The sequence below is a fragment of the Mus pahari genome, chromosome 3 (assembly GCF_900095145.1).
Source record: "Mus pahari chromosome 3, PAHARI_EIJ_v1.1, whole genome shotgun sequence".
Taxonomy (NCBI): Eukaryota; Metazoa; Chordata; class Mammalia; order Rodentia; family Muridae; genus Mus; species Mus pahari.
The window spans coordinates 115,651,266-115,670,658 of record NC_034592.1 but is presented as its reverse complement, the minus strand read 5'-3'; the positions used below and the strand labels follow the sequence as shown (position 1 = coordinate 115,670,658).

General features: G+C 38.4%; 1 protein-coding gene across 1 annotated transcript in view; it reads left to right on the top strand.

Moving 5' to 3' along the window:
* The window catches only part of Gpcpd1 (glycerophosphocholine phosphodiesterase 1), a 48,508-nt gene that overhangs the window by 188 nt on the left and 28,927 nt on the right, over window positions 1–19,393 (top strand). The window contains exons 2-4 of the mRNA XM_029535750.1: window positions 5,837–5,909; window positions 9,274–9,370; window positions 13,203–13,287. Coding sequence (XP_029391610.1) covers window positions 5,861–5,909; window positions 9,274–9,370; window positions 13,203–13,287 — 231 coding nt within the window. The 5' untranslated portion in view covers window positions 5,837–5,860. The remainder of the gene's footprint in view (window positions 1–5,836; window positions 5,910–9,273; window positions 9,371–13,202; window positions 13,288–19,393) is intronic.

Genomic DNA, 19,393 nt, shown 5'->3' with positions numbered 1-19,393 from the left:
GGGCGCTCACGCGGAGGGGCGGGCGGCCTGGTGTTCCGGAGCCGCGGTGCGGCTGGAACCCCGGCTGCCACGCGCGGCTGAGGTCCCACTGAGCGGCGTGACCCAGGACAGCCACGGAAATCCCGGGCGGAGAATAGGGGAACAAAGAAAACGGCGGAGCTGGATCCCAAGCCCTCCGTGCCTCCCTTCCTCCGCGCCCCCTCAGTCACCTCGCGCCCGCACTGGTGACTCGCGCGGTTTTGACAGCTGCTTCTTTCCCCGGAGTGCCTAGAAATTAGTGCCCACAGAAGAAACTCCGGGTGACAGTACAGCCGAGCGGGGGGAACCCAGGGCTTTTGTATAGCTCCTCGTCCGTGCCCTCGGTGACGTTTTAGGGCTGCGGTCCCCTTGGCGTCGCCGGCTTGGAGGCAGTGGCTGCCCCGTGCTGCTGCTTCTGCCGGCTCCGGCCAGAAGCGCAAGGGCTTGGAAGCCTGGAGTTTGCCGGTTTTTAGGGATTCTCTGACTATGCAGGCAGCAAGCATGGTTGGGTCTAGTGTCCCCTCCTCTACTCTTGTCCCCTGTCGCTCTGGGTCTCACTCTGCCCTCCAAGCTGCTGCCTGTTACATTTCTAACATTATAAGCAAAAGAATAAATACAAGCTGTCAGCCTCCCCTCTCTCCCAAATTGCTCAATGTTCTAGAAACAAAAAGCACAAAATAAAACTGGTAAACCCCATGCAGTGGCTTACATACTATGGGAAATCAGTGTTCTAAACAATTTAAATCTGCAAAGAAAGATGCAGGAAATTTGCACCCGGAGAACTGGTAAACACAAGAAAACTGAATAATATTTGGTGTGTATAAAATAATGTTGGTGGGTGAGTCAACTATTTGTATATAATAAAAACGTGTGATAAATACATGAAAATGATATCAACACGAAGTGAAAAGCATTTGGAAAAAAGCCCACTGCGTGTCTAAAGCTGATGAAAATGTTAATTTGGCTTAAGGGCTGTCCAAAGGCTAGTGCTCTTGCTTAATGAAAAACCCATTCTTGTCTGCATATGTTTGATTAAAATATTGGCTCAAAGTATATGGAGATCTGAGAAATGGACCTATAGTGATGCCCCCACCAACATGGGCAGACATCAGTGTGGTCACTTAACCTGTTTCTTGATTATAGGATATTCTGAGAATCTGGTACACTCGAGGAGAATTAGAAACAGCTTTTTTTTTTCTTTGAAAAGTTTTAAAGGAAAACACAGATGTTCTTTTTGGCCAGAAATATGTGCTTTAGCTAAAAATACCCACCATCAGTTCAGTTGTAAGCTAAATGTTCCTGCACCTTTGGGGTTAGTTTAAATCTCCAGTGTTTCCCAAGCTGATAAACCAGCTAGGGCTGAAACTAGCTAGGTCCACTGTTGAAAACATTCAGCAAAAAAGAATAAACTTTTTTGCCGGGAGGAACTGTGAAAAGTTTTGATGTCAGTAAGTTATGGTGGGTGACATTTAAAAACTCCTTGAGTTTTTTTTAACAAACTTCAAATGGGCCAGGCACAGGCAGCAGTGCACACCTTTTTTTTTTTTTTTTTTTTTTAAAAAAAAAAAAAAAACCCAGGCACTTAAGAGGTGGAGACAGATAGATCTGTGGATTCAAAGCCAGCCAGGGCGTTGAAGTGAGATCCAGCCTCAAAAATAAGTAAGCAAATTAAGTTAAATTAACGGCTCAAATTTAGCTGAAAGTGCTGTGCAGTATAATATCTTTAGGTAGTACAAATTGGAAGTTGCATTGGGAAAGGAATTACCAAAGCCAAAACAACAAACTCTAGTAAGGTGATAGGTGAGCTGGTTATCTCTCAGCTGGGTGTGCAGTGGCGAGCATTTTTTTACTCTTACCTTTTATGTGTATCTGAAAGACCTCCTTCATCCAAGTTGGGATATTTTTGTTTGTTTAGCAGAAGAATAAAGGTAGATGTGTAGACTTTGAGATCCTCTGTAGAACAGGCGCTCTACAGAACATGGTCACTGCTGTTTTGGAGGTGGTTGGGTGCTGAAGCTGTCCTGCACCAAAATTTTGGCCTCTGTCCATGGTCAAGTAGCTGCCAGCACAGCGCCTTCCCAGGTTTTGCTTGGTACGGCGCTAGCTACAGTTTTTGAGGAGTGAGAATTGAACTAGATTACTCACTTTTGACAATTCAAGTGGATGATGGCACTTGTCTCCTGGGCTGTTCTGTGTTTCCATGTGTTTGTCTCTGTGGAGTGCACCCGCTGCAGCTGTTACTGCTGAGTTGTCAGCTATCTCACAACTGTAGAGATAGAAAACTGGCTGTTTTCTCTTTTATTAAATATCCAGACTGTTTCTGGTTGTCTAATGAAGTAGATGTTTAGAGCTAAATTTGTACTCACTGTTGGTGTGAGTACTTGGAAATAATTACATGTGACTTCACTTAACATTGATTGAATTGGTTATAGCCAACGAGTAGTTAGCTGAATACCAACTCTGAAGTCTTGTGGATGAGCTTGCCCTTAGTTTAGAATTGTAAACACTGGGTGAAAGTTCAGATTACAGTGTAAGATTGACAGGCTGGTTAGACTCAGCAGAAAAGGAGGCTTGCTGAGAGGCCTGAGGGCCTCACTGCTGAGAGCCTAAGTTTGACCCCCAGGACCATTGTTGGGAGGAGAGAATCAGCTCCTCTGACTTTTCATGAGTATACCTTGGCCCTTCCCTCCCTCCCTCCTTTCCCCTTTTCTCTCTTAAAACACAAAGAGAAATTGAAGTTGGTTATTTAGTCCAGTTGCTGAGTATGGGTTACGTCTGTCTCTTAGAATTATTTCAGTGTGCTGGATAGTAGTGCTGGGCACCTCTAATCCCAGGGGCCAACGCAGGCAGATCTCTGTGATTTTGAGACTAGCTTGGTCTATAGATTGAGCCAGGGCTACAAAGAGAAGCCCTATCTCAAAAAACAAAACAATTTAAATTCATTCAGTAACTTTAAAGCTTTTCTGTTAGATTTAGGACTTTCTTGTTATAATTTGGATCTGTTAAATGGAATGTTGCAGTATCTCAATGAACCATTTTACTCATTAGAAAGTGCTTGTATGCTCAGGTTTATACTCAAGGTTTTGTCAGCTATTCTAAAAGAACTATTGAATATTAAGATAGCAGGCAACTCTTTTTTTTTTTTTTTCTTGAGACAGGGTTTCTCTGTGTAGTCCTGGCTGTCCTGGAACTCACTTTGTAGACCAGGCTGGCCTCGAACTCAGAAATCCGCCTGCCTCTGCCTCCCGAGTGCTGGGATTAAAGGCGTGCGCCACCATGCCCGACTGCAACTTTTTATATAAAAGACTTTTTAAAACAGTTCTAGCACAACCACAGGATGTATGAACATGAATAGATCTTGCTTACTCTTAGACACAAAATCAAATAAGGTATCATAAATAAATTATTTTGCTCACAAATAAGTTTTTTTTCTGTACAGTCTTGGAGTTTTTAACCAAAAATGGTAGAGTTGTCAAATACGATACTGTTTGTCCAAATAAAATATTATATGAACATTATTAATCTTGTTTTACATATATGTAAATATACTGTACATTTATAAAACAACATTCAGCATTTTACACATTTATAAAATAACATTTCAGTATTACATCTTTTAATTGATGTAAAGTGACAATGGATCCATAGTTTGTAGATATTACGCATTACTTACTAACCCTCTCTAGGTGTTATAGATCAGGTTTTTGAACCTCAGACCTATTATTTATGGAGGACTCCTCAGTCACCATGTGATGTTAGCAATACCATTGGCCTTTGCCCACTCTATTCTGTCATCTCTATTCAGAAATAAAATGAAATGTAGCTGGTAAATTAAGGGGGCATGATGCTGAATAAAAGTGTGATTGGTATTCTTTTCGAGCCTGAACATTCCTGCACATTTGATAATCATTTGAATAGTTACATAAAAATGTATCACAGTATAAAGCATGTGTTCTTAGTTTAGACTTCGTAACTATCTTGAAATATATGTCTGTGCATATGTATGTATTTTAAAAGTATTTTCCCGTTGTCCCTTAGTTATTTAAGGTAGGCTGTGTTAAATATATTTGGCTAAGTCTGGAGGTAGGGAAGAAAAATTAGAAAATATGACTAAAAAGGCAGTGTTAGAAGTGTGGATTTCTGAAAATCTGTAAAGTGAGGAAGAACGTTTTCCTTCATTATGTTAGAAGAGATTAGAAGCCAGAGCAGCTGTGTGATTTTGAATGATGTTGATAACTAGAAAGAATGCTGTGGCCATAAGAACATCAGATCAAGTTTTTTGTAATAGCTTGTAGTTGAGACTAAATTTAAAGTATTTTAATATGCTGGCCCTATAAAAAAACTGGAAAGACAAAATTTTGAGAGGATTTGTGTGGGTAGCCAGTTTTACATTGTATATTAGAAGTAGATTCGGAACCTTGTTGCTAAACAAAGCTAGTTTCTGTAGTGGAGCTGAAAGGGTCCTGTTGCTTTTCTGTTACTCAAGTTGAAGTCTCTACTTAAGCTTTTTCTGTCTGTGGGCTTTTCTTTTCCTTTCACCCTAACCTGGGCCTGGCTAAGAAAGATGCGGTGACTTAGCACAGCTGCTTATCAGAAGAGAAAGTATGTGCCAAGAGAATCTTGACTCCCTAAGAATAAAGTTTGGACACATCTACTTTGCAATATTTCTGGTCCATATAGTCTTTGATTTTGGGGAAATGTGTAACAAAACCATGAGCCTTAATAGATGCAATCAATTGTATATAAGGAGTTTGAAATGACTACTTGAATGTTTTATTTTTAGTTGTATCCCTTTATTCCTTACTATCAAAGTTATTATTATTATTATTATTATTTTTGGTTTTTCAAGACAGGGTTTCTCTGTATAGCCCTGACTGTCCTGGAACTCACTCTGTAGACCAGGCTGGCCTCGAACTCAGAAATCCGCCTGCCTCTGCCTCCCGAGTGCTGGGATTAAAGGTGTGCGCCACCACGCCCGGCTTTTTTTTTTTTTTTTTTTTTTTTATTATTGTTAAGATAAAGGAAGGCATAAAGTTGGAAGAAAAGGCACTAGGAGGAGGTGGAGTGAGGTGGTGGTATAAATATCAAATTGTATAAACATTTGAAATTTTAAAAATTAAAAGAAGTTTATAACAGAATTACAAAAGTCTACACTTCTTTGTTTTAGACAAGGTCTCAATGTAGTCTTGGCTGTTCTGGAAATCCTCCTATCTCTTTCTGAGTGCTGGGATTATAAGTGTGCACCAACTAAATTGTTTTTAGACAAGATTTCTCTTTGTAGCCCTGGGTGTCTTGGAACTTGCTCTGTAGACCAGGCTGGCCTTGAACTCTAGACCAGGCTGTCTCAGCCTCCTAAGTGCTGCCCTTAAAGGCATGAGCCACTACCATCCAAACCAATGAAGTTTTGAAAATTTTATTTACGTGTATCTATGTGGAGAGCACAGGTTAGAGGACAACTTTCAGGAATTGGCTTTTTCCCACTTTTATTGTAGACCTGGGGATTGAACTTGGGTCATTAAGTGCATTTGCTCCGAGTTACCCTCTGTGTCATTGTCATTGCATTCATTGATTTCTCTGTTAAGACAACTCATGCTTTGGAAGTTGGTTTCCAACTCACTGTGTAGTCTAGATAACTTTGAGATTCTGTTCTGTCAGTGCCCAAATGCTAGGTTTATGTGGTGCTGGGGTTGTACCCAGGGCATTATGTGGGCTAGACAAGCACTACCGGTGAACTATACTCCTGACTCTATTGTGTACTGATGCTAAAATAACTTACTTTTATGCAGTTAGTAAAAATTTTTCTTTTCTTTCCCAGCAGAAATTCTAAAATAATTCCATCAGAATGACACCTTCTCAGGTCACTTTTGAAATAAGAGGAACTCTTTTACCAGGTAAACTAAAGCTTTACTTTATAAAATACTCTTTAAAGTAGACATTTTTTTTCTTCGCCAGATGTTTTTTAAATTAGTCATTTGAAAAGCTCCCCACCCCTAGTGTGTATAATGTGTATCCCTAATGTGTGCATGCCTGTACTTAAGCTGGGACCTCTGAAGAGCATCCAGTGCTCTTAACTTGAGCCATCTCTCCAGAACCTTCACCCTTCTTTATCACGGCAAAAATCATAACTGCCCCAGGAATGTCCTTTTTGGTATTGTCAGCATTGTGCATCGCTATACTTTCTCTTCAGGTAATACCTATGCTCTGACTGGCATTCACAGAGAGGAGGAGCCCAGCAGCCTGAATTGTTTTCTGCCACACAGATCATGCCAATTTGGTGCAGTCCTGTGTTTGCCTTCTCTTTCCAAAATGTCACAAAGACCCTGTGTTTTTAAATGTTATCTGTCTACCCCTTTTTAACGTCAGAGTCTTACTTTGTATTCCCGGCTAGCCTGAGGATTTCATTTTAAATTCTGATGCAGGTACTACCAGCTACCCTCACTGAAGCCTGATAGCGTATTCTCTAGTCCAAGGATGTGCCGGTCCACACCTGTGTCCATGTGTTGGTTCAGCCACACTCCCTCTTGGGCCCAATTTTCAAATGCCTTGTCTGTCTTGCCTGTCAGACACACACTACCTTTTATTGCTGTTAAGAAACCTGAACTTTTTCACAGATAGAGATGGGTATTCTTTAAGAAGTTGAAATATTTGGCTAAAATTGAATTATTTGCTACTTGGGAATTTCTGTTGCCTGTTAAAGTACTGTGAAATAATTGGTGTAAGGTATTAACCAAATACTACCATACCTGGGTGTGAGTCTTGCTGTTTGCTATGCTCTGCTTATATTGGCTGCCTTTCAGTTCCTCAGATCTGCTCCTCTCCCCATTTCCTCTTTTGAGAATTTTCTTTTTGTTTTTAGAAATTTTTATTTTAAAGATTTGACTTGATCTTTGTGAGTACACACCAGAAGAGGGCATAAGATCCCACTACAGATGGTTGTGGATCTATCTGGATCTATCTATGCCCTTTAATTCTCACTGTTATCAAGGTGAGGACGGTTGAGAGGGCCTCTGAGAAATTTCCTCAGGTTCCGGCACTGTTTTTGTAGGTCTTCCAGAGATTTTTAAATTACTTGAGTAATTTGCCCTGTGACAGATGCTAAGCTTTATGAAAACATGATCATGTCTTGATGCTGAATTCTTGAACCTAGCACAGAGCTTGGAACAGATGAGGAGTAGAGTAAATGTGTCCAAAGAATAAATGCTGACTCCTTCTGTGTAGCTAACATGTCTGTTGTAGCAACCACCACAGCAATTGACTGTGTTTGCGTACGTGCATGCGTGCATGCTTTGTACAGCCAGAAACCTAGTACAGCTTTACTCTAGGTAGAATTCCTCAGATGATGATTGTCCATTAGCTGGTATGTAGCTTTTCATTGCTCACTTCTCGCTCCTATGCTCCTATATGTAACCTTCTGGAGAGACTAGACTATATTGTACTTTTTCTTTTTTTAATTTTCTTTATGTGGATGTCTTCAGACATACCAGAAGAGGGCATCAGATCTCATTATAGATGGTTGTGAACCACCATATGGGAATTGAACTCAGGACCTGGAAGAGCAGGTCTCTCTTGAGCCAGGTCTCCAGCCCTATACTGTACTCTTTTTGGGATAGAGTCTTATATTCTAAAAAGTGTTGTAGTAAAAATTAATTGGGGTTTCTACATCACCTTTGATCGTTCTGTTCCCAAATAATAGACACAAAACCTTTATATTTATAAGTAGCCTTAATAGCACTAGATCTGGGCAGATATCAGCCTGCTATGCTATTTTGTCTATTTCCCTGTCAATACCTTGGATATAACTTGCCATGTTCCCCCTGGGCCACTTCTACTCCAATTGGCCAGCCCTCATGACCATATTCTCATGATCCATGTACCCCATTTCCTGCATAATATTTATTCAGTCTCAGGTATCTGATGGGGTTGAAGACTGTATACAAGACTCCTCCCCTCTTCTCCCTCCAGTGGACTCTCGTCAGACCCCAAGCCTGGGAACCACAGCTCTGACGCTCCGTCTACCTCTCTTCTGTAGGCTATAGATGTTAACTAATAGTTTTAAATTAAGGAGCACAACAAAAGCTGGTAAACATGAGAATTGATTGATAGGCAATTAGACCTTAGTGTACAGAATTTAGCATTACAATATGAAGCAACAGACCAAACCTCAACAATCCCCCCTCTTCCTAAATAAAAAGGCTCTTTCTGTTAAAGTAATAACATAATAGGAACAAGTACAAAATAATTATGGAAATTACTAGATAAGATTTACATTCAAAAAGTTCAGTCTCTTTGTATTTGGTAACTCAGGAGAAAATATCCTATTACCTGTCCTATCCTGGTGAGTTTAGAGTTATATATCTAAATAATTTTTTATCCTAATTTGTTTTACCATTCTAAAAACATCTTCTTAGACTTAAAACATCTTTTTTTTTTCAAAGATTTCTTTATTATATGCAAATACATTGTAGCTGTCTTCAGACACCCCAGAAGAGGATGTCAGATCTTATTATGGATGGTTGTGAGCCACCATGTGGTTGCTGGGATTTAAACTCAGGACCTTCAGAAGAGCAGTTGGCGCTCTTAACTGCTGAGCCATCTCTTAAGCCCTAAAATATATTATTATTATTATTATTATTATTATTATTATTATTATTTTGGTTTTTTCGAGACAGGGTTTCTCTGTGTAGCCCTGGCTGTCCTGGAACTCACTCTGTAGACCAGGCTGGCTTCGAACTCAGNAATCCGCCTGCCTCTGCCTCCCAAGTTCTGAGATTAAAGGTGTGCGACACCACTGCCCAGCTTAAAACATCTTAAACCTTAAACAGCTTAAGCTTCTAGTAAGACAGTCTAGTCTTCAACCCCATCAGATACCTGGGACTGAATAAATATTATGCAGGAAATGCTTACACAACTTTTTAAAATTATAGAAATGACAGACAGTTGATTGCCAGGATAGTCCCCAATATTCTCTAAAACATTAGATCATATCCAATCACTTCATTTCTTGAATGCTTTTTACTTGCTTAATAGTTGAATAGATAAAAACAAGCTTGTTTCTGTACCTGTTTTTGCTGCCTTTGGTATAGAGAGTTAAGTCCAGTTAACTTACAAGGTGGTAGAGTGGCTGGGAGTCAAGTCTTGACTCTAAAGAAAAACAAACAAACAAACAAAACAAAAGACAACTGAAACTGCTCTTTTTGCTTCCTAAAATTGGAGCATTTCTTGTCTGGGAAAGCCTAACAGCTCTGGTTTCTTTAGGAGAGGTCTTTGCAATATGTGGAAGCTGTGATGCCTTGGGAAACTGGAATCCTCAAAATGCTGTGGCTCTTATTAATGAGAACGAGACAGGAGACAGGTGAGTGCAGAAATGCCAGATTGCAGAGTAATTGTGACATTCACATTATAAACGTAGGGACTGCTGAAGTATTATGTATGTAGCTTCTCTTTTAGCTCAATTTTTATGAAAATTGTGATGTATACAGTTTTAAAAAGTAAAATCTTCATAAGATGGGGAGGTTCCTTATAATTTCCATTCAGAACTCTTTTTTTTTTAAGGTTTATTTATTTTATGTATGTGAGTACACTGTCGCTGTACAGATAGTTGTGAGCCTTCATGTGGTTGTTTGGGGATTGAGTCAGGTCAGGTCAACCCTGCTCGCTCAGTTCCTGCTCCTTTCAGCCCAGAGATTTATCATTATAAATAAGTACACTGTAACTGTCTTCAGGCGCACCAGAAGAGGTCATCAGATCACATTATGGGTGGTTTTGAGCCGCCTTGTAGTTGCTGGGATTTGAACTCAGGACCTTTGGAAGAGTAGTCAATGCTCTTACCATTTCGCCAGCCCATTCAGAACTCTTGATATCTTGTGACTCCTGCCATCCTCATTTCTCTTTTATTACATTTTGTATTTTGTTTTTTGTTTGTTTATTTTTTCTTTGAGACAGAATTTCTCTGTGTATCCTTGGCTGTCCTGGAACTCACTCTGTAGACCAGGCTGGCTTCGAACTTAGAAATCCACCTGCCTCTGCCTCCCAAGTGCTGGGATTAAAGGCGTGCACCACCACTGCCTGGCTCTTTTATTACATTTTAATGGCGTGTGTGTGTATATGTTATGTGTGTGTGTGTGTGTGTGTGTGTGTTTGTATGCAACTGTGTAATAAGAGGTTTGGCAGCATACTCAATTTACTCACTGAGCCATGCCAAAGAAAGAATTCACTTCTCCTGAAGGGCCCTCACCCTGTTTTGGATGAGTTAAGAACTGAGCCTATGATGTTGCACAAGCTAAGCAAGAATTAAGCCACTGAGCTGCATGCGCAACCATTTGTTTTGTTTTTTGAGGTTGTATCTTGCTGAGTTACCCAGGGTTAGTCTTGAGTCCTGAACTTCCCGTCTCAGCTTCCTCAGTTACTAAGTCAGGCCTGTGCCACCACATTAGCTTTACCACCGTGTTTCAAAATAGCAGGCTTGTCTTGTTTAAAACAAAATCTAGGTGTTAGCTCTAGACTTCTCAGACCATTGTTATTTTCTCTGTGTGTGTGTGTGTGTGTTTGTGTCTCCCCAGGCCCTCATACACATGGTAAACATGCATACTGCCATTTAACTATTACTATTATATTATTACTTTGAGGTTGGTCTTGAACTTGACCCTCTTGTTTCAGCCTCCTGAGTACTAGGACTGCAGGCATATACATGCACATGTGCATGAGAAGTTATTTTTTCTTTTTTTTTTTTTCAAAAAGATTTATTTATTTTATGTGAGTACACTGTAGCTGTACAGAGCCTTCATGTGGTTATTGGAAATTGATTTTTTTTTCTTTTGGTTTTTCGAGACAGGGTTTCTCTGTATAGCCCTGGCTGTCCTGGAACTCACTTTTGTAGACCAGGCTGGCCTGGGACTCAGAAGTCCCTGCCTTTGCCTCCCAAGTGCTGGGATTAAAGGCTTGCACCACCATGCCCGGCTTGGGAATTGAGTTTTTAGGACCTGTGCCGCTCTGGTCAGCCCTGCTTGCTCAGTCCCTGCTTGTTCTGGTTCAAAGATTTATTTATTATTATATATAAGTGCACTCTATCTGTCTTCAAACACACCAGAAGAAGGCATCAGATCTCATTATGGGTGGTTGTGATCCACTATGTGGTTTCTGGTATTTGAACTCAGGACCTTTGGAAGAACAGTCAGTGCTCTTACCCACTGAGCCATCTCACCAGCCCGAGAAGTCTTTTTCATTTGGGGGAAGTACTAGGGATTGAACTTACAGCTTTTGTTCATACTAGAGGAATGTTCTACTGCTGACATCTTTCTTTCACTCTCTAGTTTTCTTTTTAAGTTGTATTTGTTTATGTACTTACTAATTTTTCATGTGTATATATGTGTATAAGGTTACTCATGCCGTGGCATGTGTAGTCAACTTTGGGAGTAGTTCTCTACTATGTGAGTCTTGGAGATTGAATTTAGGTTATCTGGCTTGGTGGCAAATACTCTTTTGAAAAGAGATTTCTCTGTGTAGACAGGGCTGTCCTGGAATTCATTTTATAGACCAGGCTGGCTTCAAACTCAGACCACCTGCCTCTGTATTCTGAATGTTGGGATTAAAGGCATGCATCATCACCACCCGGCCAAGTGTGTTTATTAGCCATTTTGCTAGCTTCTAAACTTCTACTTATTTGTCTATTTGTTTGCCTGTCTGTCTGTCTGTCTGTCTGTCTATTTATTTACTTACTAGACAGGATCTGAGCATGTAACTCTGGCTGGCTTGGAACTTGCTATATAGGCCAGGCTAGCCTTAAACTCAGATCTGTCTGCCCCTACCTCTTGAGTGCTAGGATTAAAGGTGCGCCCTACCATTCCCCAGCTTTAGAACATCTACTCTCACATACCTAAATTCAATACCCAGTATATTGACACTGCATCTTAACTAGCTTACTCAAAATGTACTGGAACTCATACTATAATTCAGGCCCATTTTGTTCTTGAGCTTACAAATTTCTGCTGTCAGCCTCTTAACCAGTATCACATGTATAGGCTGCCATGCTTAGCTGAAACCACCTTCTGGGAAGGCTACAAAGAGAAATGTAGTCACTAGCCACACTAAGCTCAGTATAAGTCTGTTGCTAGTGCAGTGGACAAGGAAAGGACAGATATAGGTGTGTGCGGTTAGCTGTAATCTTGAGTAAAGCTCATGGATTTAGGCCTTGATTTTCTAATCTCCACAGCAAAGTGGTTAGGATAGAATGAAAAGATGGCAATAAAGGTGGCTCTTATTCGAATTGTGGTTATGTGTGGTACTGATTATCCTAAATACTATATGCATACATCCAGTGTCCCTATGACAAATACCAGCTGAGATGATTTTTTAAGTTAAAGAATAAAGAACAGCAAGGCTTGAGATTTTTTTTTAAGATTTACTTATTATATGTAAGTACACTGTAGCTGTCTTCAGACACTCCAGAAGAGGGCGTCAGATCTCATTACGGATGGTTATGAGCTACCATGTGGTTGCTGGGATTTGAACTCCGGACCTTTGGAAGAGCAGTCGGGTGCTCTTACCCACTGAGCCATCTCACCAGCCCAAGGCTTGAGATTTTAACTTGACAGTGTTTATGGCTCACTTATGACCTGAAGGGTGTACTCTAAAACTTTGTAATAACATAAAGCATCTCTGGGTAAGTTAGAAGAAGAGAAGATCGACTGTATTCACTCTTGTATTGCTTTGAGTTTTTTAGTATTTGTGTGGCGATATGTGTATCTGGTTCTTTTTCATCTTTTAAGTCTCAAACTCAGTTTTCTCACTGGGGATTCTACTTCAGAGCTTCCTCAAATTTGGAATTTTTTTCTGAAGAAAAAATTTTTTTAAACACAGGATCTTACCTTGTAGCCCATGCTTGCCTTGAACTTGCTCTGCAGTCCACTTAGACCTTGAGCTCAAGTTTTCTGCCTCTGTCTCAAATGCTAGGATTACAAACCTGCTCCACCTCACCTAGACTTGTTAGTGTATGTGACTTGCTTATATATTTGTCTACCCACAGCAAAGCAAATTCTTTGAGGATGGGCTAATTGCTGCATTCCCATTGCCTTCCTGACAAGCCTGGAGTTAGCTCATGGGTCCTTATTTGGGAAGTTTTCTGAATTAAGAGTTCTTCATACATTTTACTTTGATATTGATGTATTTTTTTTGTCCCCACCCCTCAGTTTGTTGTGGAAAGCAGTGATTGCTCTCAATAGAGGAGTGTCAGTGAAGTACCGCTACTTCAGAGGCTGCTTTTTAGAACCAAAGGTATGTTTTGTTTATATTTTTTTATTTCTGTAGGACTTTGCACAGTAACAAATTTAAGTTCGAAAACATTAGAAATAAAATGAGTATGTTTTGGTCAAATAAGAAATAAGAAATTCTTAACATTTTAGTACCAAAAAAAGGAAGAAAGAAAGAGAACCAGGTAAGTACATAGTTCAGACATTTTCATGGGATTTTTGAAAGACTAATAAATAGTAAGTATGTGCTGCAATGTCTTACCCAGTGTTATCTAATGTGTACATTTTCTTTAACTTTGTAAACTAGTTATTAATTATAGGGCTTTAAAATTTGTTTTTATTATGTGGTACAAATACATTTAGAGAAACATACTAGTTTAAATTTTTTTTTTTTCATGGCAGCCAACTATTCCTTAGTGGCTACATTATTTAATGCTTACCAAACTAAAGTGATTCCTCTTAGAACTTCCCCATAAATGCTGCTGCTGATCAGGCAGGGTCTTGGAAAACTTTGGGCATCGATTAGTCCTCAGTCTGCAGCTCATTAGTTTAGATTGTTTTCATTTTCAGAGGAGGAAAATGTTAACTTGTTTCCTTAGTTTACAGACATCAGTTTATTTAATGAAAAGATTCTCTCTCGGATTTTTACGTTTGCCTCACTTGTGCATGTGTGGGAAACAAAATATGGACTAGGCCTTTGGGAAATTTTATTTTCTTTGAGAATTATGGAATACTTTTGTTACATATTAAAAAATAGTAGCAACCACTGTTACCTCTCTCTCTAAGCTATCATCAAAAAATCCACTCCAGCTATCTTTTGCACCTATTATGTTTTTATTATAAGAATATTATGTAAATATCCAGTAATTGAAATTAAATCACATATGGGTGATCATTGTGTTGGCTTATCTTGACAATAGTCCAGCAACAAAGAACATCTGTTTATTTGGTCTAGGGGTTGTACCTCATGGTCAGGTCTTCCAGTTCAAATTGAACAATGTGTGGATAAACAAATCACTCATGTTGTTAGAAGTCTGAGTCCTGGTATTTAAAAACTTGTGTAATGGGAAGTTAAATTTTATTTGAAAAAGGGAATCTGGACAGTAAGTCAGTAAGTCCTTTGGGCATAGTTACATAAAACTATTGTCAACACAGGCCACAGTAAACCAACCTGTAGTGTTGTTATTTTCATAGAATATGTAACCAAAAGCAACAAATCAGTCCACTGATTCCTTTTAGAATATTGGCAGGACATCTGCTAAACAGTAACAGAATTTTCCCTTGTAATACTTGCAAAAGTTTACAGTATATGTTGGTGAGTGTGTTTCTTCAAGTAGGTGCTTGCTCTGTATCGTGCACACATGTACCGTGTGATGCAGGGGCTGCCCTGGTAAGTATGTTTTTCATGGACTAGAGTAAATAGCTACATAAAACCCCACACATGGCTATATTTTTTTCCCCTCATGCCAGTTTAAAGTGACATGTCTAAAAGTTAGTGGTGCTTTTAAAATGAAACATTTTTTATTATAATTATGATAAAACTTTGTCTTGAGTATATTGCCAAAAAATGGTAGACATGCACAAGGAATCTTGAATCATGAAAGTACACAACTTAGGGAAATCCTTATCTTATGAATATTAGGGTTGATAGGAAAGCTGAACTGGGCCATAAGAGTGGGTCACTGGGCAGGAATTGTGGGAAGTCTAGCTATGCAGCTACAAAATTTAGCAGCTGAGCTTATGTTGGCTCTTCACCCTTAGATGGATGTCAGCTTTATCCATAAAGTGAAGGGCTTGGAATACAGGCTTTCTGGGTCCCATTAATCACTAAATATTATTGTAAGCAAATACAGGGTCACAATTCATATGTTTTTTCCATACTTTGCTTCTTGACATGTTCGTTTTTAGTTTGATAGAGTTGTAAAGTCCTTTTTCTCAGTTTTTCTATTTTCTCTCTCTCTCTGTCTCTTGTCTCTCTCTGTGTCTCTGTCTCTGTCTCTCTCCCTCTGTGTGTGTGTGTGTGTGTGCATGTGTGCGTGTGCATGCTCATGCCAGTGAGTTTAATTGGAGTTACTTACAGGTGCACAGGTGAAAAGTTATTTATGGGAGAATGAACTACTGGCAGTGTCTAGACCACTAAAGAAAACATCTATCCATAGCAACATTGTCAGTCTGTGAAACACAGGGAAGGGAGCATATTGTGAGCCCCTCCTCCTCTTCCTTTCTCAAAGCTACATGTTTGTTTCAGAAGTTGTGAAGTTATAGTAAAATGTTAGTGTGCTACATTAATTTTTAATAACTTTGCTGGAAGCAACTGTTTCCTTTATTTAAATTTAGTAACAAAGTAGATGAACAGTCCTAGAATAGAACAGTGTGTACCCACACAGAGTCCATTGATTTCACACAACTTCTCTAAATACGCTTTAAATAAAAGATTTATTTATTTCATTTATGAGTATTTTGCCTATGTGTCTGTATGTCTGTACACCTTGTGTGTGTGCCTGGTACCCCCAGAGGACAGATGAGAGGGCATCACAGTTGGAACTGGAGTTGTGGTTGGCTGTGAGTTAATGTGTGTGAATGTTAGAAACTGAAACCTGAGTCCCCTGAAGAAGCAGCCCATGTCTTAACTGTTGAATTATCTGTCCAGCCTTAAACTGGTTTGTTGAGGAATTACATTTTAAATTTAAGGAATTAATGGATTTTTTTTTTCAGAATGAAATGTTACCCAATTTTTGAATATAATATTTGAGAATTCCTTCAATAATTTGTGAAAACACGATTATGTATTAAGTATCACACTTTTAAGGCTAATACTCATAATTTAATTCATTATTAAATCTCATTGTCGTTCATTTGGTTTTTTAAAATGCTTTAACAAGTGAGCCAGGTATTAGATAATTTTTCATTTTTAGGTTGTCCTTTGTAGAGTAGCTTCTTTATACAGTAATATTGTTCTGGATGCCAAATGCTTTGTTAGTAAAATCCATCTTCCTTAATTTGAATCATGTCAGGATAACCATTTCCTTCTTGGACTTACTAGAAATGTTGATATTGTAATGTAAAAAATAAATAAATAAATAAATAAATCCTGTTTTTGTACTTGCAGGTTTTTTTAAATTGTAGAAAAAAAAGGAATCAGTAAAATTAAAATTATAAAGTTTGTATGCAAGCAGTGCCTTTACCTGGCTTATAATTTTGCTTGCTGATGTATTAAAGACACAAACTAAACACATCTACATATTTGGTTTTGTTTGTTTGTTTCTCCTGATACTTGGTGTAATTGAGTGGCATCCAAGTATTTAAGAAAAGGGTTGGAGAGATGGCTCAGTGGTTAAGGGCACTGAGTTTGATTCCCCGAACCCACATTGGGTGACTCACAGCTATGGGTAAAACTTCAAGAGATCTGACATCTCTGGCCTTCAAGGACATCTGTAGGACATGCCCACATTGCAGACATACCTGCACATCATTAAAAAAATTTTTTAAAGAAGGTCATAAGTAAATCTTTTCAGAAAATATTGGAAATATATTTTAGTAATACATGTTTAGAGATATTTCCATAGTCATATAATTTTATACATTAAATTATGAAGTAACTGTAGATAACTTTACTGTTAATAAAAATGCTTGTTATTACCTTTTCTACAAAGATAACCTTTCACTTTATTCCAAAAGCTTAAACTTACCACATCATTTGCAGAATGGAACAATTCTTTCTCAAAATTTCAAGGAATGAATGATATTTAGCATATTAGATTAGCATATTAGTATAAAAGATTATAAGTTTTTGAATCATCACGAAGGGTTTAAATTTTAAAATATTCCAGCTTTATTATTAAGCACTTCAGTGAAATTTAAATTGAAAATTACTTTTTCTAATGTAAAAAACCATAGTCAACAGTTTAGAAAAATCAATGTATTTGTAAATTAGGGCTTTTGTTTTTGTTTGTTTTTGAGACAGGAGTCTTACCTTGTAGCCTTGACTGGTCTGCAACTTGCTGTGTACACCAGGCTGGGCCCGACTCAGAGATCCACCTGCCTCTGACTGCTGAGTGCTAGGATTGAAGGTGTGCTGTTTGCTTTTTACACTCTTAACATTTTGCGTACCAGCCAGCATACATCTATCTATAGTGAGAATGCTTGTAGACATAAATCATCTTATTAAACGGGTCCTTTGGACTATTCCTCACTATTCAAATCTGTGCAGTTATTATTTTTTTCTTTTTTTTCTTTTTTTTTATTTTCTTTTTTCTTTTTTATTTTTTTTTATTTATTTTTTCTTTTTTTTTATTTTCTTTTAAATCTGTGCAGTTTTATTGTGTAAGTAATGGGTTTGTTGCTAAAACTGGTGAAAGTCAAGGTATTAAAATTATTACTAAAATAGTTTTCCTGTGAAGTATATAATTCACAGGGCTTTTCTTAGGTGATGTAGATACTGTAGTCATTATTGTAGTTATTCTTTAAAGCAAAATAAACACTTCCTTTCTCCCTGTAATTTTTATTCCTGTTCATAGCATGCTTTATTTCACATTTAGTTATTGACTTTTGTTAAGAATCTAAATCCAAACTATCTTTGAAGGAAGACAGTTTTTGGCAGCTAAGAGGTAGAAGAAGAATGCAAGGGAAAGGTAGAGTGAATGTGGCTTAGGTTGTTCAGTCTGTGCTTTCAGTGTTAAGAAACATGCCTGTTTTTAATGTAAACATTTACTTCTTTGAAGCTCAAATGATAGATGGAAGTGTGTCTCTGCACACACACCCACAACCCCAACAAGTGTTTTAAAAGTTAACAGTGTTAAGCATATAGCAGATTTTAGTGTACTAGAAATTATAATATTCAGCATATTTTAAGTTGACTAGTATAATGGCAAAGAGGTACTGAGAAAGAACATTTCTTTTACTATATCCAATGTTAGCGATTTGAATAAACCTCCAGTACTATTGTAGTTTTTAAACTGTTCATAAATTTGGGAAAATAATTTAACTTGTTTGCTTTAAGTGCTGGAATTATGTGTTTAATAAATATGCCCGTTTTGTTGGATGCTTATCATTTGGTACCTTTATCAAATCAACATTGGAAGAGCCACCTAAAGGAGTGTAATATATGCAGAAGTTTATATTCAGGTTCAAAGATTTATGTTGGTAGTGATAGTCCTGAAGTAGTGCAATAGTGGATACTTTTTTAAAGATTTATTTATTTATTATATGTAAGTACACTGTAGCTGACTTCAGACACACCAGAAGAGGGCGTCAGATCTCATTACAGATGGTTGTGAGCCACCATGTGGTTGCTGGGATTTGAACTCAGGACCTCTGGAAGAGCAGTCAGTGCTCTTAACCATTGAGCCACCTCTCCAGCCCAGTGGATACTTTTATCTTTTGTTTTTCTGTATTTTGTTGCAATTATCAGAATATGTAAAAATAATTGTATCCTATAAGGTTGCAGTTTCATGTTGGCACATAATTTTAAGTGTAAGTTTCTTTACTCTGCCTTGAGTTTGCTCAGAGGGCCTTTACTGTTTGTCATTCTTGTTGTAAAATTGTGTCAGCAGCAGCCCAGCATTTTCCTTACTAGTAAGGAAGCAGAGCAGCATTAGGAGTTGTTTGTTATACTATGATTTTTTCAACTTGAAAGCATAAAACTCAAATTTGATGTTAATTTAGTTTCCCTTTTATCACCATCATTTGGTTTTCAAACTTAGCTGTCCTTTATTCTAGGATGTCTTGTGTTCTTTGCAGTCATGGGTTATTGAGAAATGTAGAGGACTTTGTTATACCTCTGGCTTCCTGCAGTAGCCTGTGCTAAGTGATCCTGAGGTACTTGGCTTTGCCATCCCTGCTCTCATAGGCCTGCCTCTAAACACAGTCTTTCCTAGGAGAGCAGGAAAGTACTGAGAAACACCCTAGACATACCAAAGAAAGTATAATTGGTGTTCATTTAATTTACAGTAGTATTAAAAAACCCAAACCACAAAGTAGTATGGATAAATAATTTGCAAATGGCTTTATGAGTGTTCTGAGTCGGGTGGTGGTGGCGCAAGCCTTTAATCCCAGCACTTGGGAGGCAGAGGCAGGCGGATTTCTGAGTTCGAGGCCAGCCTGGTCTACAAAGTGAGTTCCAGGACAGCCAG